This window comes from Hemicordylus capensis, chromosome 1 (assembly GCF_027244095.1).
Source record: "Hemicordylus capensis ecotype Gifberg chromosome 1, rHemCap1.1.pri, whole genome shotgun sequence".
Taxonomy (NCBI): domain Eukaryota; kingdom Metazoa; phylum Chordata; class Lepidosauria; order Squamata; family Cordylidae; genus Hemicordylus; species Hemicordylus capensis.
In genome coordinates this window covers 429,520,855-429,545,794 of record NC_069657.1, presented here as the reverse complement: position 1 = coordinate 429,545,794, position 24,940 = coordinate 429,520,855, and the positions used below count along the sequence as shown (strand labels likewise).

Below are 24,940 nucleotides of genomic sequence, written 5' to 3'. Positions count from 1 at the left end.
TCATTTGTTGTTTACATTCAGTGGTGAAAAGCTGTAGTAAATATTACATATATGCTCAGAACAACTGGATGTTTGTCTTAAATCATACTAGGGTAGCAGAGAACACAATTAGGCATTCTGGCCTCCAGCTGAAATGGGGTTGTAGATGGATAAGAACACACGTTTCCCATGTGGTGTTGACTTCCAAACCTATTCCAGGGTGCAACTGCGTAATCTACAATGTGTGGTCATGTGACATAGAGCAAATCACACACTATATCCCTGAAACCAAGTGAAAATCTGAGCAGGAGTCCTCAAATCTACTCACCAGCAGCAATATGTGTTATGTTGTTGTAAACTGCCCAGAAATGGAAGTTTGGGGCAGTCTACAAATATAAACAAACAAAATGCAAACCAAGGCAGACACAGCTTAGCAAAGGGAACAATTCATGCTTGCTACCACAAGACCAGCTCTTGTCCCTTCTTTCAAGTGGCAGAGTGGCAGTGTAATCCACAGCAAGTTCATTCCCTATTGGTTTCCTTACAAACAAAAAGGTGAGCAATTTTCAAAAAAACTTAATGACATAACTTTCTTTTTAGGTAAAGGTAAAGTGTGCCATCAAGTCGATTTTGACTCCTGGCGCCCACAGAGCCCTGTGGTTTTCTTTTGGTAGAATACAAGAGGGGTTTACCATTGCTTCTTCCCGCACAGTATGAGATGATGCCTTTCAGCATCTTCCTATATCGCTGCTGCTCGATTTAGGTGTTTCACCAGTGGGGATTCAAACCGGCAACCTTCTGCTTGTTAGTCAAGAATTTCCCCACTGTGCCACTTCAGCTGCACCTTAACTAGCATTTGGTGCAGCCATTTAAATCCCAGAGGATAGAGCTTTAACTCAGTGGTAAAGCATATGCATTGCATGCAGAAGGTCCCAGTTTCAGTCCTTGGCATTGTAAGGGAAAGCAGCTCAAGAGTCCTGTCTGAAATCTTGGAGAGCTTCTGCCAGTCGGAGCAGACAGTATACACCCAGATGGACCTGTCTCGGTATAAGGCAGGCAGCTCCCTATCCCAGCATCGTTTTGGGGACCACATCCAACCTGCAGGCCACTAGTTTGCCACCCTCATTTTAAAGAAATTGCCCTGTGACCACCTAGTGGTCCAGGACCACCAAGTGGACCACCAAGAGCCGGCATGGTGTAGTGTGGGTAGAGTGCTGGACTAGGATGAGAGACCCAAGTTCAAATCCCCATTCAGCCATGATACTTGCTGGGTGTCTCTGGGCCAGTCCCTTCTCTCTCAGCCTAACCTACTTTACAGGGTTGTTGTGAGGAGGAACTTAAGTATGTAGTACACCGCTCTTGGCTCCTTGGAGGAAGAGCGGGATAGGAAATGTAAACAAACAAACAAACAAAAACAAACAAACAAATAAATGTGTATAGAGATTCTCTCTAGTTTTGGAAATATGTCAAGTTATTTCATCTCTTATTGGTTATGCAGAACCAGTTTTTTAAAAAAATTATCTGCACTTTTAAAAAGTGTTAATAATCAATGCCCAAGATGGCATTGTCATTTTACGGCAAATGCCTGGTGTAATATTTAAAGGGGGGGAAATGTCTTTTGTGCTAAAAATAACCCTTGTAAACAAGCTTTGATTGATTCCCACTGCCAGGATGTGCACAGTTCCAAAGGGCTAGAACATGTTTCCGCTGATGCTCGCTCACTTCCTTTAGTCCAGCTTCTTGGGATATAGCTGAGAGCTAATAATTAGAATTTCTTTGAAGACACAATGACTTGGAGGTGGGGGGGATACAAACCCAGAGCTCCAGAGAAGTGTCTTTATTCATTTATTGGAATACATTTTATTCATTCAAAGAATGGCACTTAAAACTGTGTGGGTGCCTTAAAAGTACGGCTGCTACTTGCAGTGATAAGATCAGTAGATGACAAATGCCTGTTCAGACACTGCATTGTATGTGTGCACAGGTGTACATGTGGGAATGACTGTACGTGCACAGGTGTACATGTGGGAATGACTGTACGTGCATTCATTTAAGAAGTGGACCTGGTTAAGGACCCAGTTGAGCAGTGAGCGGCAGGGCAGGGGTTAAGGTGCCTGCTGCTCACTCAGATGTCTGCCCAGCCTCTCTGGGTGGTCCGAGCAGTTCCGAAATGCTCTGGAAAGTCCTGCACGCATCCAGGAGTGCTCAGAACTGCTGCAGCCGCCCACTGTGCCTGAGCGGCTAATGGGATTGTTGCTGGTGAGATCATGATGCCATGCCTGCTGGGAAGACATCTGGGCCCTTAGAGGACCGGATGGGCAGGTCCAGTGGAGTTTGGATGAAGCTGCTTACTCCCATGAGCAACACTACTTACTCCCTTTTATATTTCTTGGACACTGCTGTGGGGGTAGCAGCAACGGCACTCCTCTTGGCAGCTTCCAGCTAGTGGCTGCCCTTTTATCCCATAACCCCTCTGCTCAATATGTTATGACACAGTGTTATCCCCAAAGGGGATTCTGGGTTTTAAAAAAACATGGCGGCCACTGGGGAAAGCACCACTGTTGTCACAGGTAAAGTTCATGGCCCCTCTTTTTGGACTCCATGCCTTAAAAGGCGAACCGAAACTGAAATGAAAGCTACAAAAGTGGGAGACAATCATTTTGGGCCACACCTAACATATGTTCAGCCACCTAATGGCACAGCAGGGAAAAGATTTGATTAGCAAGCCAGAGATTGCCAGTTCGAATCCCCACTGGGAAACACCTATATCGGGCAGCAGCGATATAGGAAGATGCTGAAAGGCATCATCTCATACTGTGCAGGAGGAGGCAATGGTAAACCCCTCCTGTTTTCTACCAAAGACAACCACAGGGCTCTGTGGTCGCCAGGAGTTGACACTGACTTGATGGCACACTTTACCTTTAACATATGTTATGTATCCAAAATTCCCTTTTCACCAGAATCATTCTGACGCAGCACCCTAAATTCCAGTGAGTATTTGGAGAGACTGCCCTGAAACGAATGGATTGTACCTGTCATCTTACAAGCTTATCCCCTTAATCTTCACCCCCAGCAATACATCCTAAGTACATGCAACTGCACTTGGCTGCTTTATCCCTCCCTATCCTGGTTGCTCCATTCCCTCCCTCCATTTTCCTGCATTATCCATTTTCAGGCATCTACAAATCTACTTGCTACTGGTGAGCTGTCAAGCACCCCGGGTCCTTTAGCAAGCAGGACAACCAGCACCACATAGCTCTCCTCCCCAGAGGTCTCATTTCCACAGCCCTTTTGGGAACGAAAGAAACAGAAGAAATCCTGTCTGAGCAGTAAGAGAAGATGGTTCCCTGTCTTCAAAGGGATCACAGTCTAAAAAGAAATGCAAGGTAGCCATCAACAACACCACTGGAGGGACGCTGGAGTTGAATAGGGTCAGTTGACCTCCCGCTGCTTAACCACTTTGAAAGGTGCCTCTTTGCCCAGTGAGCAGGAGTCATAGGAACACAGGAAGCTGCCTTCCACCAAGTAAGACCATTGGTCTATCTAGCTCGTTACTGTCTACCCAGACTGGCAGCAGTTTCTCCACGGCTGCAGGCAGGAGTCTCTCTCAGCCCTATCTTGGAGATGCCAGGGAGGGAACTCTGAACTTTCTCCATGCAAGCCTGCAGGTGCCCTTCCCAGAGCGACCCCATCACCTAAGGGGAATATCTTACAGTGCTCACATGTATAGTCTCCCATTCAAATGCAAACCAGGGTAGACTCTGCTTAGCAAAGAGGAACTATTCATGCTTGCTACCATAAGGCCAGCTCTCAGATAGCAGGAGCCGAGTAGTTGCACAAACAACTCAAGCAGCGATATCTTGGGGCAACAACAGGGGAAAAACTAAGCAGTGAGCGATCCAAAAGGTAAGCCGGAGGATCTGTACTGATGCTATCGACAGAGCATGCTTTGGGGAAACCCTCAGATCACAAGTTGCAGCTGCTTGAAGCAGGGAAATGCCTTGTGCCAGTCTTGGCTGCAAACCCCAAATCACGGAGGTCAGCAGCAAAAGGGCCTTTTAAGCAACAATTGTGAGTCCACTTCCTTGGAAGAAGTCCCATTAAAACACAGAGGGCCTTATACCTCTGATTAAACCAGGCCTGCACAACATAAGGCCCGGGGGCCAGATCCGGCCCACAGGGACTTTTTTGCTGGCCCCCAGAAAGGAATATCCTGCAGCAAGAGCAAGGAGCCATGAAAGAGCTCTTGGCCTTTCCAACTGAGCGGCAGCAGCTCAATGCAGCTGGCCGCTTGAGACCAGATGTCCCTTACCCCCCGAATAAAGCCTACTAACACCAACCCTCTGCCCTCTCACTTGTATTAATATTTTAAACTTTCATGTAGTAGTTAACGAGCATTAAATTGACCTTGGCCCCATGTAGCAAGTCATGGTTGGTTCTGGCCCACTGGGGCATTTGAGTTGTGCACCCCTGGATTAAACCCAATTAGGACTGCCGTGCACGCCGACTTGAGGCCGCTCATTTCAACTGTGCTGAAGGGCTCAACTGCAAAGCGCACCAACTGGCTCCATTTTTGAAGAGTACAAAGATAAAGTACTTAAACTATCCAAAACAAGTCACCTCAGTATAGAGCCCCACTGGGCTTGCCACCTCTCCAAGCCGGGAGGTGAGTGGGGAGAATGAAACTGATGGCTCTTTGTAGGAGTATCTTGATTTGCATGTAGCCCTCCTCTCCATTTCCCCTTGGAATTACGTTCCAGTGAATTAAGGAGCTCACCTCCAACTACATGTGTATAAGATTTCAGCCTCAAATATGGATGGCAATTTGTAACTTGGCCGTTGACCAGTAACGAGCAGGCCAAGGCCAGGGGCGGTCCAAGTCACTTTGCTGCCTGAGGCAAAGGGCAATATAATTGCTCCCCATCTGTGGGCAAATTTGTCTGTCATGGTGGAGGAGGGCACTTGTTGCTCCTTGCACCCTGAGGCAACTGCCTCACCCTGCCTCATGGAAAGACTGCCCCTGCCAAAAGCCACCAAGAAAATCCCAGGAGGCAAAACATATTAGCTGGGCTATTTCTGAATATGTAGATCAGGGCCTCACAAATCCCAGGTGCCAGGGAGTCATGGTGCCTAGAAATTTAACTGTGGCGCCTAGACTAGGATATTAAGAGGTAGTGTTATTGAGTAAAATCTTTATTTGTCCCAGACAGCCCTGGTTCTGTTTGATGTACGCTACTTGTAAAGGGGATGAAGAGAACACTATTTACCCTCCCCTTTCACAAGGTCCATCTCTAAGTCCAGTAATTTTACCAAGTGTCCATTTCCTGGCTCCTTAATCTTTGGGCTGGCCCCTAGACCCAAAGAAAACCTGTTAAGGCCTGATGTAGATTGACCTGTACATCTGAGAAGATCTTGTAGAATGTTCATGAATTACCAACGGGTCCATTTCCCCTGCAAGTTACGATATCCCTTAGAACCAAGCAGAAATGCTATCCCAACCCTACTCCCACCCCGTCACATTCCACACAGGCTTTCCGGTTCTGCCGCTGATCTCTTTTTAAGCAAGCTCAGACCGGCTCCTTTGCTGCCTCCCTTTTCTGAAAGAACTTCCTGTCTGTTTCCGACTTCTTCCCATTACTTTTACCATCTGTAGCCACAGAAATAACTCGCCACCAATTTCCTACCACCTGCTTATGAAAATGGGAAAGACAAAAGAGGTAGTGTGGAGCAGAGAGAGGCACAGTTTTAAAAAACCTCCAAAATGTTAATCTGCTAAGAAAGGGCAATGAATAAAGTAGCCTTTATTTGGTTAGTCCTCACTGAAGAGCCTGGCATCCTCTGGGCCTCGGTCCTGAATTTTCTGAAGTAAGTAGTCTGGTGCAGACCTAACATGGCCCAACTATACTTTGCCCGAGTGGTCAACCCCGTGGGATATAGCTGAGTGTGCACCATGAGTTTCTAACCCCTACTGTGGTAGCACCAAAAAAAAAGGGGGGTAGGGACACAGAAGGGACAAAGTGCATTACTGGGTGGGCAAGCTGTGTCCTACATGTTAGATTTTTTGAAACAGAAATGGGGGAGTGGGGAGAGGGGTGGCAGCCAAAGTTTTGAGAAGGCCCTTGTCCCCCCAGCGCCACCCTTGAACCTCTAAACAGAAACCCCCGTTGCCAGAATATCAGGGAATTGGGATGTGTAGCCACAAGGCTACTATCGTTGTAGTCGAGGTTCCAGGACATGGAACCAAAGGCACAAGATACAGCCACTTCACTGAAGCTAAGCAGACCTAGGCCCAGTCAGTGGCTGGAGGGGTGACCGCCTAAGGACACCATGCAGACTGCCTTGAGTTCCAAGACAAAAAAAGGTGGGATATAAATGTAATAAATAAAATACAATTTCAGCATAACCTTAGATTATTAGAACCCTAGAGCCAGCATGGTGTAGTGAGTTTTGAACTAGGGCTGGGGGGGACGCAGGTTCAAATCTCAGTTCAGCCATGAAACTCACTGAGTGACTCTGGGCCAGATAGAAGTAGTAGTAGTAGCAGTAGTTGTTGTTATTCATTCAAGTTCTAGACTGCCCTTCCAAAAATGGCTCAGGGCGGTTTACACAGAGAAATAACAAACAAATAAGATGGAACCCTGTCCCCAAAGGGCTCACATTCTAAAAAGAAACATAAGATAGGCACCAGCAACAGTCACTGGAGGTACTGTGCTGGCATTGGATAGGACCACTCTCCCCCTGTTCAATCAAGAGAATCACCACATTAAAAGGGTGCCTCTTTGCCAAGTTAGCAGGGGTTAGTTATCTCTCAGCCTCACCCACCTCACAGGGTTGCTGTGAGGATAAACATAACCATGTACACAGCTCTGGGCTCCTTGGAGGGAGAGCAGGATATAAAATGTAAAGACAGGCAAGCAGACAGATATGCTGCAGAGAGGGTGTGGAGCAGGCCTGCCCAGCTTGTGAACCACCAGACCAAATGCAATCCACCAGCCATGCATGGTGGCTGAACTGGGGGCTGGGGTATTGACAAACCTCCTGGAATTTTTTTTTTTTCTGCCTGCCAGGGTTTCCCAACACAGGAGAATCCTCACAAACCTGACAGCCCACCGTAGAGGACTGGTATAACATGGTGCGTCACAACTTCTATAGGCTTGTGCTTTGTTGTCTCATCTGGGGACTGAGAATAGAATACAGGTGCTAAGCCCCACTCCATTAATTAAGAGAGCTTCAATTGAGCTATTGCCTAGCAACTACTAATTGTTGTTACTCAACAAGCAAAAAACATGAATCTGGGGGCAGAGTGAACTTCAATTGCTCAGACCCGCTTCCTTGCCTCCATAGGCCTGCCTTAAAAGGCTGACACTAAATGGCTACTGGGGAAAGCCAAGGATGAGGGCAGGAAATTCTGTGTTAATAATAAGTCATGGCAGTTCTTAGATGGCAAATTTACTTCAAAGTACCGCCGGAGTGGTGGGTATGCATTCACACATCAGGGGGATTTACCTCCAAGTCCCTGTGAGATATCGAGGTGCATGCCATATATGATTCAGGCTTTCCCCTGTACATTAGAGCTTAGCCCGAATCATGGCCGTGCTAAAAAGTCCCACTTTTTGCACGGCTTTGTGGGATACTTCGAAGTACCCCAGCATTTCTTCGGAGATGTACGGAGGGGCCACAGTGATAGAGCGACTTTTCGTAAAGCCTCGGGTTTTTGGCATTCTTAAAGAAAAATTCTGCGGGGTGAGCTTGCGGAAATCAAGACCAGCAGGGGGAGGGAGAAAAATAAAAAAGGATCTGCCCTCCCGTCTGGCTTGGCTTGCTCTTCCCACTGCATCTGCTTTCTGGCCAGGAGGGTGGGCGGGGAGGGGAGGGATGGAGGGAGGGAGGCCGCCTTCCTTGGTCAGGGCCCAGGCATGGCAGGAAAGCAGCAAAGCGCTGGCCGAGTGAATGCTGCGAAGCCGGAGGCTAGGCAGGATCTCTCCTGGGAGCTGGGTGATCTTGTAAAGCACCCAGCAAGACGACCGACTTTGCCGAATCAATGGTCTTCCGGAGGTCGAGACCGGAAAAAGAAAGAAAAAAGAAAAAAGGATCCATTGACACCAATGCAAATTTCAGAGTCAAAAGACCTAGGAGAAGGGTGCCCTTTTTAATCCTCTCTCTCTCTCTCTCTCTCTCTCTCTCTCTCTCTCTCTCTCTCTCTCTCTCTCTCTCTCTCTCTCTCGTGTGTGTGTGTTCCATGTTGGCATTGCAAGCTGGCACAGATCCCCTAAAAACTAGTTTTAATTTTTTGAAAAGTTCTTTTATTCATTAAAATGAAATTTTTTAGAAGCGCACACCACACATGCATGGGGTGAGTGGGACGAGGCATGGCATCCCGCCTACTCTAGAAAGCCATTGGCCAGAAGGGACCTGAAAAAGACAGTATGAACGGTTAAAAAAAAAAATTCAAAAGGAACAGAGAAACACTGCATCAAAGCAGCCCTATTTGAACACTCCCCAGAATTGTTATTAATTTGGCTTCAGGCTGCAGCTTCTATGAGACTAATGATTTGTCGCGTAATCCCGCAATTAAGCCTGACATCTGGGTAAGGCTCAAGTGGGGGAACCAAGCTATTTCTATTCCAAACACTAGATTTAATGTGATTTTATTGTGAGGACTTTTTCTTTGGGAACCTCTTGAGGTTACAAAGCAGGATATAAGCTTTCAAATTTTTAAAAAAGATCTACATCTGCGTGGAAAGGAAGGGAATCCCCAGATTCAGGTCCATTGCCTCCTCCTAATCAACAGCTGTCCTTCCTTATCCGTTTTCATTTAGGCCCAGACTAAAAGCGCAGCTCCCAAAGGTGGGTAGGATGCTTGTCTCACTCACTTAACCTTTACGTGAACAAGCCTAGTGGGTGCTTTTCCTCACTTGACCAACCACTAGTTTCCATCTGTTTCCCCCCCTCTAGCAGAGAACCCGTGCTCTTACATAGGACAGAAAATTCAACAGGTGAAGCTTTCCTCATATCTCCATGCCAAATAAAACCATGCTTGTTGAATGTCTGCCTTACCACACTGTTATGTATGTCTTTATCTTATTACAAATCATTTCCACCCCACGTCGTCTACCATGAAGGGCCCTCAGAGCTGCTAGATTATTAAAAGGCACAGACGCCCCATAAGGGTGGGGTGGGGAAGAGATGGCAACCCTATCAAGTATTCCATGAAGAAAATAGGAACAATATTCTACAGCTATTGTTTTAGTTACTTCCTGCAATACTAATCTCAGCCGAGCCACCAGACTAACATGCCGAGGGTTTCCTTCCCAGCATTCTCGCACAGAGCTGCCTACTGTGAAAATCAAAGGGAAATGGGTTACTAAGTAAAGAAAGAACCAGAATAAAGCAAAGCTTGGTATGTTGCACTCTTTTGAACTCCAAGACGTGGAATCAACATTTCCTATTATGAAATGAAAGGCCAAATTCAGGTGGAGTGTGGATATTGGGCTATACATGGAATGTAAAACTTCCTCATGCTGTAAGAAAATTTCATTTCATTTTTTGCAGGCTCAGATACACAAGGTGACTTGTCGAGGCGATTCCCATGAGCAGCAGAAACAGGGCTAAGGGAGCCCAACCTGGATTCTGCTGCTTGTGTGCAGCAATGGGAGCCATGCGGCCCCCAGCGTCAAGCCTACTAAATGCCCTCCCTCTTAAATGAGGTTAATGGAGTGAGAGCTCCATTAACCCCATTTATTTGGTTGTGTGTCTGCCGTGGCTGCTTGCAGCCACAGCGGACACACTTGGGAAGAGGGGGAGAGGGGACACCAGGAATGCACCGCACACCCACATGGTGCATTACTGGGGAGGTGGGGTACCACACAGCAGCGCTTCCCTTCGCCTGACCCCTGGAGCTGCCGGATGAGCCACGGCTGGGCGCAGGAGCAGTGTTCCCTCTAAGAGGGATTCCCAGATGCTGTTGACTACAACTCTCAGAATGCCCAGCTGCAATGGCTTTTGCTTGGGGATTATGGGAGTTGTAGTCAACAACATCTGGGAATCCCTCTTAGAGAGAACACTGCGCAGGAGTGCCCGAGCAAAGCCACCGCTCGTCTGGGCAGGAGATCTGCCTGCCCAGGGAGTTCCGTGTGATTGATTGTCTGTGGGGAGGTAAGCACTTTTGGGCTTCCTCCCCGCATAACAGAGTAGCCCTTCCCACTTGATCATGGGAAGAGCTTCATTGGCTCAGTTCAGGCATATAGCTAAACCATGGTTTAGCATTGCAAGAACAAGCCACACCCAGTCTGGGGCTCATATGCTCTCCCTCACGCACAAGGGGAGGAGACTGAAACGTCTACTTTCAATTTTGAACAAATCGTTGTTTCCTGCTATATCTGAATTCAAGGATCTGTGGTTTATTTCAACCATAGTTAGTTAACAAACCAGACCTGAAACTACGATTTGATTCTGCTTCCTCTGAACCAACCATAACTAAATCAGTTTCCCCAATTACAGACATAACAAGAAATTGCATTTTACCCATAATTAGAAGTGGAAAATTTCAATCTCCTCCCCTCAAGATGGGAAGAACATACTCCTGAACTTTACCATGGTTCATTTTCATAATGCTAAAACCATAGTTTAGTGTCATGTCTGAACTGCGCCATGGTGTTCCAGCTACCAGCTTTCCCCAGACCAGAAGCAACATGAGGAACAGCATAAAGAAAATTAAGAAGTTAAAGAGAACATTAATGCTGAATGAATTAAATGTTAATGCTTCAGTTTTGCTGACCCTTTCCCCTAAAACCGTTCCCATTGTTTTCTTCCTTTCTGTTTTTACAACAGATTTTAGTTCTAAGGCCTTCAGAAGTTTGCAGCAAGATAAACATGTAAACCTGAAGATGCTCTTTGTTTAAATAAAATGTTTAACAAATAATAATGGCGGGTATAGAAATAAACGAGACAAAACAGGAAAGGGAAGCCCAGTAACAGGATAACATTAAGCTGGCTGCAACAAAAATATCTTTCCATGTTTGCGGCTGGGAGGATGGGCTGCTAACTGGGCAGCTTCGTAAGGGCAGAGAAGAAGCAACCAAAGCCAGAAGTCATCTCACTGGTGTTTGACAGTCCACTGTAAACAACAACAAATATTTATATACCACGTTTCCAAATTGGCTTCTTCCTTCCCCTGCCCGCTGGCCCGCCCACCAGCCGGCTTCTTCCCCGTCTTCCACCTTCTTCCCCGTCCGTCGTCACCAATGTTTCACCCGCCCATCCTCCCACCCATCCCCTGCTGTTTTGCCCGCCCGCGTGGTGCGTTGCCCGCTGCCATTTTGTCCTCGCACCTGTTCTGCTGCTGGCTGTCCACCCGCCGCAGATTTCTTTGGCTGCCGCCGCCATTTTCCACTCTCCCACCCGTCCTGTGGCTAGCCTATCTGGTAGCTCTCCGAACTCTCCAGAGAGCTGCCACGCATGGGATTAGCCACGGGTATGCCTTAGAGATTTAAATATATAGAAGACAGATAAGGCCAATTAAAACCAATTTTAAAAAAATCAACAAAATCATCAAGAAATAAAGAAAGAGAAAATCAGCAAGATTAGTCAGCTTCAAAAAGCTTTCTTATTTGGATAAGGTAGGTCTTGACCTAGAAGGGGAAGTACCATAGCTCAGTGGGAGAACATATGCCAGGTCCCAGATTCAGTCCCTGGTATCTCCAGGCAGGAAACTTCAGTCTGAAACTCTGGCTAGCCAATGGAGATAATAATGCACTAGTGAGACCAATGGTCTGACTCAGTATAAGGTAGCATCCTATGTAACTAAACTATGGAAAGACAGCAGGAAGGTAACTAGGGATGTGCATGAAATGGACTTTGCTTCGAGCATTTTGTTTCGAAACACAAAATGCCTGAACTGTTCACCAAAACAGAAGTTGAACCAGCAGTTTTGATGACACCTCAAAACATTCCGAGTGTCTCGGCCACAGGGAACAATGGGGAAACTCAAAACACCCCATTGTTTCCCATGCATGGCTCCAAGGGACACCATAGTGGGTTGTGTGGTAGGGGATGATGGGTGCTACCAACCATCCCACAAAGGAATGAGCAAGCAGACATTTTTAAACACAATTTTAATTTTTCCCCCAAACCCCCATAGGATCCCCAAACTGAACTCAAAGAGTACACACACACACACACACACACACACACACACACTTTGCATTGCAATTTGCAATGCATTTTGCAACCCTGCCTTGAAAAACACTGCAGAAGCACACAGAAAAAGGTTATCTGTCCCTCCCAACACAGAACACACATTTCAAATACAGTCCAAATGGCCAAAAAAGAATCACAGACCCAGAATCTACTGCCAGCTGCAGTGCCTGAGCTGAAGTCACATCACTGGCACAAGTGGCTCTCTCACACACTATTTTACTCCTTACTTCCTAGCACTTTATGCATTGATATGAAGGTTTAACTTTTAAGAGTACAATGTAGAGCAGAGCTAACAACATACTGTACTCTGACTTTCTAGAAGATTTCCAAAGCCTGAAGTGAGATTGTTTTGGAGGTGGAGGTTAATGTGATGGCAGAAATCCATAGAAACACTCTCTAATAGAGAAAATAAAAAGTTGACATAAAGTCTCTTACTTCCTAGCATTGCAACAGCTGCCACAGCAGCACCCTTAGCTGCAAGCATAGCCCATAAGTTCAATTAGAGCAATTTCAGCCACATTTTGATTGAGTACATCTTGAAATGCAGATTGCAGAACAGACCAGAGCAGTGAGTGAAGCACAAGTTAGTCTCAAGGCCAGACATGGAGCTCTTCACAGCAATCACCAAGAAATATCACAATAACACAAACACACACAGCTGCCACTGTCCATTTTTTGCCGCAACACTATTGCACAAACAAACAAAACCACAACTCAAGGAAGGCAGGCACCCAAGTTCTTTGAGATCCAGCAAAAGTAAATAGTTATAGCAGCAATATCAGAGCATATTATACACAGTGCTGAGAAAAGAAAACCACAAAATTAAACCTACCTTCCTCCTCTCCTGATATATCCTCTTCAAGAGAGGCATAAGAGCTCTTTCTGCCTCCCTTTGGATACATTTTGAAACTCCCTCCTTTTGCGTTCCCTCCTCCCTTCGCCCAACCAATGGGGGCACAATTGCCCATGACAACACTTGATTTCAATGATAACAAGCCAACCAAGAAGCAAGGAGATCACAAGCCAATCAGAAACCAGTGCCAGAAAACCAATCAGCAAGGGGAAAACAGGCCTCCCAAATGGCACTCCAAACATTGAAACACTTTGATCGAAACAGGATGTCATCGAGCGCGAAACTGGACTTTTATTTAGAAGGTGTTTTGTTTCAAGCTCAAAACACTCAAGCCACTAAAGAGACTCAAAACACTAAACAGTTTTAGGCCGGTTTCAAGTTGAAATGTTCTGCACATCCCTAGGGGTAACTATACAGACCTCTTGGGAAGGGCATCCCAAAAACACTATGGACGCAACTAAAAAGGCTTGTTTCTCAGGTAGGTCAAGCACCCTCGAGGTAACACAGAATTCAAAGCAGGGCCTTGCTTTGCAGATCTTACCTACTGGGAAGGCACAAATATGAGGAGCCATCCCCTGAGATCATCTGGACGTAGGCTGTTAAGGTCTTCAAATGTATTTTTTTTAAAAAAAAAATACCTAAAAAATACGACACTCCTGATAGCTGAGCAAAATGGTGGCTCTGATATATTTAGCAAGGAAAGCAACTGTTCCTATTCAGTCCAGCATATTTTTTTCTCCTAGTGGCTGTTGCTGGTGTACAGCAAACAGGTGATGCTTTTTCTCTGAAGGAGAAAACTCTACTATTTAATAATGCCCAGAACTTGCACCTGGAAATGTATCACACCAGTTATGCAGGTGCATATTTAAGGTTGTGCCCATCATGTGCAGAGAGTAAAGTAGCCCTGGCATAAAAACCATGACACACCATGTGCCTGATGCATAATACACAAGCATGTGCTCCACTCACAGCAAGGGGGAAAACCCTTGCATGTCTGAATGTTCTTAAAGGAAAAGTTACAGTTAGGAAGCAGTGCTAAGTAGCTAATCTTGCTTGCACTGGGGGAAAAACTCAATTCAGACAGATCAAACTTGGCAAAGGACAAACTCTGAAAGAGGATATACTCTAAAGAATATGAAATAATGCAGGCCTAGTTATGTTATGGTTGTAATCCAAATTGTTTAATTTCCTCTCTGCTTAATGTATTAAAGCACTTAAGAATGAAAAGGATGAAGTAATTCTCTCTCTCTCTCTCTCTCTCTCTCTCTCTCACACACACACACACACACACACACAACACACAACACACAAACCTGGATGATTTAACAGCTGCTAACACGTTCCATTTTAAGTAATAACCAAATCGCGTTATTTTTTTAAAAAATCAAGAGGTTAATTTCTTTAAAACCCACAACCTAATTCACATCCCCAACCCTTTCTGGAAAGTGGGGGAAATGGATAAGTCAGCAGCAGAGAGTATATCCGGTGTGAAACTGACCATCTGGTTAGGCCACAGTTTTTTAACACAACAGAGATGAGCAGTTGCAGACCCATCTCTGCAGGCCACACGATCCATCGGCAGAACGACCTCTGCTATGAATATTTATATCTTGCTTCCCAGCCCACAGCGTGCCAGCTGCTAACTTTGGCAGTGGGGTTTGGATCCTAGAAAGCATGATCATGTCACCTTACATAATTTCATGCACAAAGGCAGGATGCAGGAATGAACGAATAAACCTACAAAGCTGCCTTCTACTTTCCCAGTAACTGTTTCTGTGTACTGTACTACTTATATATGAAACTGCCTTATACTGAGTCAGACGACCACTGGCCCATCTAGCTCAGTATGGTCTACACTGACTGGCAGCAGCTCTCTAAAGTTTCAGACAGGGATCTTTCCCAAGCCTACCTGGAGATGCCAGAGATTGAACCTAGGACCCTCTGCACACAAAGCAGGTACTGTTCAACTATGGCCCTTCTTCCTTTGTAAATGAGAAAAGGAATCACCCTTCCCTTGTGTGTGAACCTTTTTTCAGCGTGTAGAGTGTTTAGTCCGGATATCAGCCAATTGCTTTAAATTTATTATCTAATCCCTGTCTCAAATCATCCATGATTGCCACTATCATCTATTGATAATCATAGGAGACCTATTGTCTCAGGAAAGTCACAAATTTCAGTCTTATGACTTAAGCATGAGAATAGCCATATGTATTGTATTAGTGGTTGAAATGCTGATTTTCTTATTTCTGTGCCAAATTCTGTGCATGAGGAAAGTATGGTGGGGTGTGGGGAGGTGGCTTTAGCCCCTGCAGCAGACCCCAACAGCAGCATTCTTCAAGGAAACCAGAAAATGACTGACTCGGTAACATACTTAGCTGCTCTGTCTTCTTCTGCCAGAGCTTGCCAGATCTCTAGAACAGATTGCATATTTTTAAACTTATGTATGCAGCACTCAAGACTCCCCCAAGTTACAAACTGTCTGGTGCCAAAAAGATAGCAGAGATGGCATCAGGTGAACATGTCTAGGGAACGGGTTCAGTTGTTTGGGTGGCACCACAGAAGAAGTCCCCTCTTCCATAAGCAGCCACATGACTTCAGAACAGGCAGGGATACCCAAAGAAAAACCTCCAATACTGATTTTGATTGGCAACCAGGTGATGGGAGAAGATAGTCGCTGAGATACCCTTTAGTTCTGAGCTGCCTCTGCTTGTGGCAAACTGCTGCTCATCTGAGCATGCTGCTGGGGTCATGCAATCACAGCTGAGGTTCTCCCATGCCTTTAGAACATAAGAACAGCCCTGCTGGATCAGGCCCAAGGCCCATCTAGTCCAGCGTCCTGTTTCACACAGTGGCCCAACAGATGCCTCTAGGGAGCCCACAGGCAAGAGGTATGTGCATGCCCTCTCTCCTGCTGTGGCTCCCCGCGACTTGTATTGAGAAGCATCGTGCCTCTGAGGCTGGAGGTGGCCCACAGCCACCAGACTAGTAGCCATTGATAGAACTGTCCTCCTTGAATCTGTCTAAGCCCCTTTTAAAGCCATCCAGGCTGGTGGCCATCACCACATCCCATGGCGAAGAATTCCACAGAATAAGAATGGAATTTCCACCTCGTTCTGTCACTGGCACTTCCCCAGACTACTCTGCACAGCTCTGAATCTGCACCTGTTTGTGCTGGACCCTGGGGGAAAGTGGTTAGTGTACTTGGAAGAGAAGCAGCATGCCACATGCAGAGACTGCTGGTTGGGGAGGAGAAGGTTATTATCAAGGATCTGTTGGAGCTGCTTTGCGCCCTTCTCTCTGGGTGCTAGACTGGAATCCTGATCTGCGGCTTGGCCCAGACAGAATCAGCATGGAGGCCTGTGCCAGCCTTGTGCTGCTTGCCGGTGTTGGGTATGCCAGAACTGCAGTACTTTAAACTACCAATAAAAAACAGTTAAGCTATGTCGTTTGGACTGCTTTATGAAAAGTAGTAATTACATGAAAAGTAGCCACCTAATGGCACAGCGGGGAAGCCTAGAGAGCAGGAAGATGTTGGTTCGAATCCCCACTGGTGTGTTTCCCAGAATATGGGAAACTCCTATATCGGGCAGCAGTGATATAGGAAGGTGCTGAAAGGCATCATCTCATACTGTACAGGAGATGGCAATGGTAAACCCCTCCTGTATTCTACCAAGAAAACCACATGGCTCTGTGGTTGCCAGGAGCTGACACCAACTCGATGGTACAACCTTTCCTTTCCCTTTCCTACATGAAAACTAGTTGAACTATTGCCCATCGCTGATTTTAAGTGAACTGGTATATGCAGCTGAGCAATTCATGTGTACATTCCCCTCTCTGGCTGAGTGGCAACCACTGAGATTTGATATGCAGCCAGAATCAGGGATGACAGTCTGGACACTCACTGTGAGTTCAAGGCTGCTCAACTTCGGCCCTCCTGCAGATGTTGGCTTGCAATTCCCATAATCCCTGACTATTGCTCACTGTGTCTGGGGATTATGGTAGTCCAAAAACAACTTGGGGGCCTAAGTTGAGCAGGCCTGGTCCAGCTCAAGAGTGTCCAGTGTCGGCCCTCCAGCTGTTGTTGGACTACAGCTCCCATCATCCCCAGTCACAGTGGCTGAAGGCCATTGTAACTGGGGATGGACAGTGCATGCCCAGTGTGTCAACACACAATGGGTCAAGCTCGGGGTGCCCAACATCAGCCCTGCAGCTGTTGTTGGACTACAACTCCCATCACCCTCAGCCACAGTAGCCTTTGACCATTGGGCCTGGGGATGATGAGCAGGGGCATACCATCAATAAGACAAAGGGAGGAGGCAAATGTCTCCTGGCCCACAGCCTCTGAGGAGCCCCAACAAGGCCGGCTTGGGGGCCAAAACAGCACCAGCCAGAGGTGCACTTGGTTACTTTAGGTCTAGGGGTGCCCTGTGGCTGCTGGCCTACCCATGCCCATCACCATTATGATCCCATAGTATCATCACTATTTTATTCATGTCTACTCAGAAGTAAGCCCCATTGTACTCAATTTGACTTACTCCCAAGTGAGTGAATCAACACTTGAGAGGCAATGTGCTGTAGTTGTTAAGAGTTAGGATTGGGAATGTCTGGGTTCAGGTCTCTCCCTGCTCAGCCATGAAGTTCACTGGGTAACCTTAGGCCAGATACTCTCTCTCTCTCTCTCTCTGTCATCTTAACCTGCCTCACAGGATTATGGACAGAATAAATGGGGGAGGGGATCACAAAATAGAGGGGGGGGGGTGTCAAGGAGCCCTGAACTCCTTGGAGGAAGGGTAGAATAGAAATGTCATAGAGAGTAAAATACCCACATATATGTATATTTAGAACTGTCTTTAGGTTTTGTGGGTCTAAATGATGCATCTATTCACTAACAGCATTTGGCAATTGTGTGGGAGACGGGTAGTCAAGGATTGCCTGCCTCGACTGCCCCTGACCATGGAGGATCTGAATATGTTAGGAACAACCGTGGGGAGAAGCCTCTTGCCTTCCTACCTCAATTTACAAGCTTCTAGAGGTATCTGACTGGCTGCTTATTGTTGAAGAGGATGCTAGATTACAGAAAGATATGGAGTCTGACCCTTCGTCCATCTAGCCCAGTGATTCTCAAACTTGGGTCCTCAGGTGTTATTGGACTTCAACTCCCATAATCCCCAACCAAAGGCCACTGAGGCTGGGGATTATGGGAGCTGAAGTCCAATAACACCTGAGGACCCAAGTTTGAGAATCCCTGATCTAGCCTTTGTCCATCTAGCTGTGCATTTTCTACACTGACTGCAGAAATGAATTTGTAAAAATACAGTAATTAGAATGTTGGGGTTTTGTTTTTTTATCTTTGTTTGCAAAAGAATTAAGTGTTGTAACATGTTCAGGAACACAGGTTTTCCTCACTTCAAAATAATTTACTTATATGCAAACTGTTCATATAACTCTCAGAAGAGCAATTATACTTCTCCTTGCTTGAAGAAGTCTGTGCTTCAGTCAGCCCCTTGCTAATTGAGCAAAGAGGTCTTTTAAAGTGGTGACTCTTATATTTAGCAGGGGGGAAGCAACTGGCCATCAGTGAATCCAACACCAAAGAATCCACATGTGATGGATTCTTTGATGTCACTGTAGATTCTACATAGAGATTCATTATGAAAAAACTATGTGACATCAAATAACCTAATCCTCATTATTCCCTATGGGAGAAATAATAAAACCTTAAAAATATTTTTAAAAATCATTAAAAATAATCCCTTTGACCAATTGCTTTGGGGCTGGGTGGGTAGTTCATTCAGATTAATCAGATTGTTTAAAAATGTTTATTCATTTATTCCATACTAGGAGATTGCCCCCTTTTGATGTGCACAAGTGTTCAAGCAGGTTCAAAACAAGGGGCCCATTTTAAAATCTCGTCGTCTTCGGGCACACTCCAACCTTGGTACACCCCTGAGGGAGTTGTAGTCCAACAACAACAACTGGAATAATGATGTTGGGCACCCCTGAGCTAGCTTAACTTGGGCTCTAATAAAGGCACTGAAGAGTGTGAGAAATTTATTCACTGATAGTATTAATGTGACCAAGAAGGGCAACCTATCATTAAACTTTTTAATAGCAGGTAGGCATGCATAGCTAAGCAAACTCAATCTCTCTTATCAGGCTCCAGTTTTCATGGCTCTCTGATGCTGAGCAATGTGGGTGGCCTTTGCTGAAGCAAAATATTGTTCATGTATTAAGGAAACTTAACTAATAGACTAGATTTTATGGGCATCTAGGATATATATATATATATATATATATATATATATATATATATATATATATACACACATACATACATATACATATACACACACACACACACACACACACACATACACACACAATGTAGCAAACTGTGCTAATCCAGTTAATATTTTATACTGAGTTAACTTTTGCTGGTAAAGAATTATTGATTGATTGATTGATTGATTTGATTGATTGATTGATTGATTGATTTCTATACCGCCCTTCCAAAAATGGCTCAGGAATTTTGGCTCACAGAAAAATAATAAATAAATAAGATGGATCCCTGTCCCCTAAGGGCTCACAATCTAAAAGAAATATGCAAGCTTTTGGGTGACACAGAGTTCTTTGACAGGCAGAACCAAAAGATAGCTAACCCAACTGTACAGAAAGTAAGGACAGCAAGATGCAAAACTCTTCAGAGAGATAGTGGACCAATCTGAAAGATGCACCCCCTCACACACACACTTCACAAAAATATCCCACCACTATATTAACCAGCAGTGGGTTACAGACTACCAGCAGTGAGCTACAGATAGACTGGCTTGATAAGTTATGCAAACATGCAGAGGTGCTCTTACCCCTGGACTTCTGGGAGGAGGTCCAGGGCCTCCACAACCCTTGGGGCCCCCTAAATCCTCTTTAGTCTGACCTGGGTGGTGTGGGCACCATGCTCCCAGTCCCCGCTGCACTGGGTGGCTGGGTGTAACTGTGGCCTGCACTGGGCGGCCAGGTGTGACCTCTGCTTTAGTGACAGAGAGGGGAAAGAAATATGTGGGATGGGGATATAAGTTGTGTGCTGAAATTTTTTTATGAATGCATATTTGTATAAATATACCTGGTTTATATTCTTACATACTTGTGAGTTCAGTTGCTGTTTGTGCCCTGAAGAACCCACGTGTTAAAAATACTGTGTGTGTCACGGGGTGTGTGTATGGTGGGGGGTGGGGGTAGGGATGATATTTAACTTGCAGTGCCTTTAGGTCCAGGCTCCAAAATTATCTAGGTGCACCTCTGCAAACCCGTTTTCCATGTCATATTGGGATTTGCTTGTCCCAGCATGGAACTCTTTTGTGATTTATAATCTTTGGTATTTTAATTAGGATTAAACACTTCAAGCTTTAAATCTTGTAATTGGTTTCAATTAAAATTTCCAGGTTTATTTTTAGATGTATACCTTTGTGAAGCAGTACAGAATGTTTTGCTTCGATTTGCTGTTTTGTGGTATTTGTACAAAGAAGTAGGGCATAAATAACCAAAACAATCAATAACCTTTCTATTTGGGCAATACTTATTCACTATCTGCACTTATCACCACCACCCCCTGTAAACCATTTTGAGAACTTTTGTTGAAAAGTGGCATATAAATATTCACAAGCAGTAGCATACATTGTGCAAAGAAGTGCTTCCTTTTGTCTGTCCTGAATTTCTCAGCATTTAGCTTCAACTGATGACCCCAGGTTCGAATATTATGAGAGAGGGAGAAAAAACCCTATCCACCTGATTCACACCATGCATAATTTTAAACACTTCTATCATGTCCCCACTTACCTGCCTTCTTTCTAAACTTAAAAGGCCCAAACATTGTAGTATTTCCTTACAGGGGAGTCACTCCACACCCCTGATCATTTTGGTTGCCCTTTTCTGCAACTTTTCTAGCTACTATAGCCTTCTAAGGTGCAATGACCAGAACTGTACACAGTATTCCAAGCGCAATCACACCATAGATTTATACAAGGGCATTGCTATACTATTACTATAGTTATATTTTCAATCACTTTCTTCTAGCATGGAATTAGCATGGAATTAGCCTTCTTTACAGCTGCTGCACACTGGGGCACCATTTTCAATGAGTTCTTCTCCTCAATCCCCAATATCTTTTTCCTGGTCGGTCACTGCCAGCTCGAGAGAATGGAGAAAATGCTTGAGGTGTATAATATGGAAAGAACAGAATCCTTTAAAATCAAGGGTTATGTGCCTCCAAATGGCAAGCCCATGGGGCAAACACTAGGGCTTCCAGTTGCCCCTTCCTATACGACAGCCAATGGGCAACTGACCAAACAGAAACATCTTGGCTTACAAGGCTTACCTGAAGACAACAGTTTGTGGGTCCGTAAGAAACTGATTGCAAGACGCATTATAGATGCCTTGTCCAGATGGGAACTAATATTGTGAGGCAAAGGAAGTTCATGGGCCAGCTCATAGAATACTTCGGTCTCTTTACTTCTTCTACACCTTGCTGCATCCCTTGACTTCTCCTTCCTCCTTTCGGAACTGCTCCTAGATGACAAAGAAAAGGGTGTTTGAGAAACAATGCATACTCTGGAAGGCCAAATATGGTGATCAGGTTTACCTGCACAACCTATTGCTATTACAGCATTTTGTGCATTCAAAGCATTTTATGTTTAGTATTAGGTTGTAATCCATACTACTACATGTATTTATATACTGCTTTTCAACAAAGGTTTTCAAAACAGTTTACATAGAAACATAAATAGTAAACAAGGAAACATAAGATAGACACCAGCAACAGTCACTGGAGGGAACAGTTGCACTCCCCTGTTTAATATAAGAAAGCCACCACTTTAAAAAGTCCCTCTTTGCTCAGTTAGCAGGGGTAACAACAACCCAGTAAGGCAAGTGAGTAGTATTATTCCCATTTTGCAGACAGAAGCACTGAGGCTGAGTGGGTTGCTTAAAGTGGGTTGCTATGGGGTGAGACCGCCTTGGTCGGCCTGATGGATGATCTCCAACTGGTTATTGACAGAGGGAGTGTGACTCTGTTCATCTTTTTGGATCTCTCTGCGGCTTTCAATACCACTGACCATTGTATCCTTCTGGAACGCCTGAGGGAGGTGGGAATGGGTGGCACTGTTTTACAGTGGTTCCACTCCTACTTCTCTGGAGGATTCCAGATGGTGTCGCTTGGAGACTGTTGTTCTGCTAAGCGAGAAATGAAGTGTGGCGTTCCACAAGGCTCCATGTTGTCTCCAATGCTTTATAACATTGGCATGAAACTGCTGGGAGAGATCATCAGGAGGTTTGGTGCTGGGTGTTATCAATATTCTGATAACAACCAGATTTACTTCTCCATGCCGGCCTCATCAGGAAATGGCATATTTTCCCTAAATGCCTGCCGGGAGGCAGTAATGGGCCGGATGAGGGATAACAAACTGAAGTTGAATCCAAATAAGACGGAGGTACTGACTGTGTGGGGACAGGACCCGAGAGATGGTTTACACAGTCTGTTCTGGATGGGGTTACACTCCCCCTGCAAAAGATGAGGTACGTAGTTTCTTAGGTTGAGGCAATGGCCAGGAACACTTTTTATCTGCTTCGGTTGATAGGTCAGCTACGTCAGTTTCTGGAGGTGAATGACCTTACAATAGTGGTACATATGCTGGTAGCCTCCAGGCTTGACTACTGTAATGCGCTCTAAGTGGGGCTGCCTTTGTATGTAGTCTGGAAACTACAATTGGTATAGAATGCAGCAGCCAGATTGGCCTCTGGGACAACACAAAGGGACCACATAACACCGGTTCTAAAAGAATGTCACTGACTGCTGATAGGTTTCCAGGTGAAATACAAAGTGTTGGTTATTACCTAGAAAGCCCTTAAATGGCTTGGGTCCAGGCTATTTGAGAGAGTGCCTCCTTTGTTGTAATCCCTGCCGCCTGTTAACGATCTTCTGGAGAGGTCTGGTTACAGTTGCCACCAGCTCGTTTGGTGGCGACCCAGGACCAGGCTTTCTCTGTGGCGGCCCCAGGGCTTTGGAATAAGCTTCCTGCTGCAATAAGAGCATCTCCTGCTCTGTTTGTTTTCAGGAAGACTCTCAAGACCCTCCTGTTCTCTCAGGCTTTTAATTAGAATTAATTTTAATAATTGTATTCTATTGTTTTTATTGTCATGTATTTTAATTTGTGACTTTTAAATATTTTAAATTTTGTACAATGCCTAGAGATATACATATCAGGCAATATAAAAACATGATAAATAAATAAATAATAAAATAAATAAATAAAGTCATATTGTGAGAAAAGGTGAGATTCAAACCAGGGACTACCTAATTCATAGCTCAGTTGCTATGCTACATCAGATTTATACACGGGCCCCTTTTTTGCATCTATCAGAATGAGTCCACAAATGCATGTACATCACTTAATGAGGGCAACATCAAGTGATGAATACCAGGTGAGAAAAATCTATCACCAATAAATCACTAACAACTGAACTTTTATTTCAGCATATGAAAGTGGCTTATATGGAATCGGGCCATTGGTCTAGACAAGGGGGTGGAGCCAACATGGCAACTGAGTAACAGCTCTGCCGAAGAGCTCTCCGAGTTCATTTATATTTTTAATGGACAAAACTAGTTGGAAATGTTTGAAAATGGTGCTTGCTACATAGATCGCATTGGAATTTAATTTCTTAGCTACCTGCTTCACCAGGAGCACTAGGATTCCTTAGTCTGTATACATTCTTGCCTTATTGATATAAATAAGCCTGCAGCAGCAGGGTGGTAGACGGAAGATTAACTTCAAAGAGGAAGCAATAGTGAATAAGAACAAGAAACGCAGGCAAACAGGCCCCAAACATCATTCTCCGGGAGAAACTGTGCAGAAATGCAGGATTGATGAGTTGTTGTCGATGAAAACAGAAGAGTTCTGTGGAAAGCGGTGCCAGGCAGAGTGGAGCTCTGCTTGCAGCCTCTCCGCTGCTTGCACGTTGCATTGTGGGATATGTGGAGGTCCCAGCTCCTAATTTCAGCAATGGAGAACGCTGCAGCAGCATACATGTGGGCGTGCAAGCTGCAGAGCCCAAAGGAGGCTCTTATCACCTGCTTGGCATGAGATAGGAGCGTGCCTTCCCTCCAGCCCACCCCCATATGGTCGTGAGAACACACACAATGTCCGAAAAGGGCTTGGGTCTTCAGACAAATGCTGTAATCTGTTGGGAGTTCCAGTGCATCGACCTTTTGCACCAACTATCCTAATGACCACTAGGGGCATTGGGGGTAGAAAGAGTGAGTAAGGGTCTCCCTAGCTGTTTTACCTGTCTCTACTCTATGACTCCTGATATGACTCTTCAGGTATTTCCTGTGGGGAGTCAGAATCCCTTCCTTTCCTCTTAGAGAGCAGATTATTCATTATGTAGTTCTCTAGATTAAGGATTAGGTCTTTCCTATCCAAAGGTGTACTTCACCATTAAATCTACTTAGTATTTTATTCTACAAGAATCTCCATGTGTCTTCTCTAAATAGCTGCAACAACTGAACTCTGCATTCTACTCTGTAACTGGAGTGGGTAGCTTCTTTAGTGCTCTGCTAATTAACTGGGGGAATAAAAATTACAACCCTCAACATGATCGTGGAAAGCAGGGGCTAGGTTAAAGAGCACATCAGCATGGGGAGGGCTTACAGGCACGCCTTCATGGATGCTGTACCCAGGTACAGCTTCCACAGGGAGAAGAACGCCTGAAAGTAGGTCCAAATCACCATGCGCAGTAAAGGATTCTGGGGATGAGAGAATGGTCTTGTGGTAGCAAGCATGACTTGTCCCCTTAGCTAAGCAGGGTCTGCCCTGGTTGCATATGAATGGGAGACTAGAAGTGTGAACACTGTAAGATATT

The 24,940-nt window shown here is 45.2% G+C and overlaps 1 protein-coding gene across 4 annotated transcripts in view; it reads right to left on the bottom strand.

Annotated features, from left to right (window-relative positions):
- Positions 1-24,940, bottom strand: part of EPAS1 (endothelial PAS domain protein 1) — a 177,249-nt gene that overhangs the window by 62,945 nt on the left and 89,364 nt on the right. For 3 of the 4 annotated variants that reach the window (XM_053312156.1, XM_053312148.1, XM_053312171.1), the window contains exon 2: positions 21,402-21,592. In XM_053312156.1, coding sequence (XP_053168131.1) covers positions 21,402-21,592 — 191 coding nt within the window. Of the gene's footprint in view, positions 1-11,309; positions 11,445-21,401; positions 21,593-24,940 lie in introns of those variants that run through there. The other variant, XM_053312164.1, reaches the window with a different exon arrangement.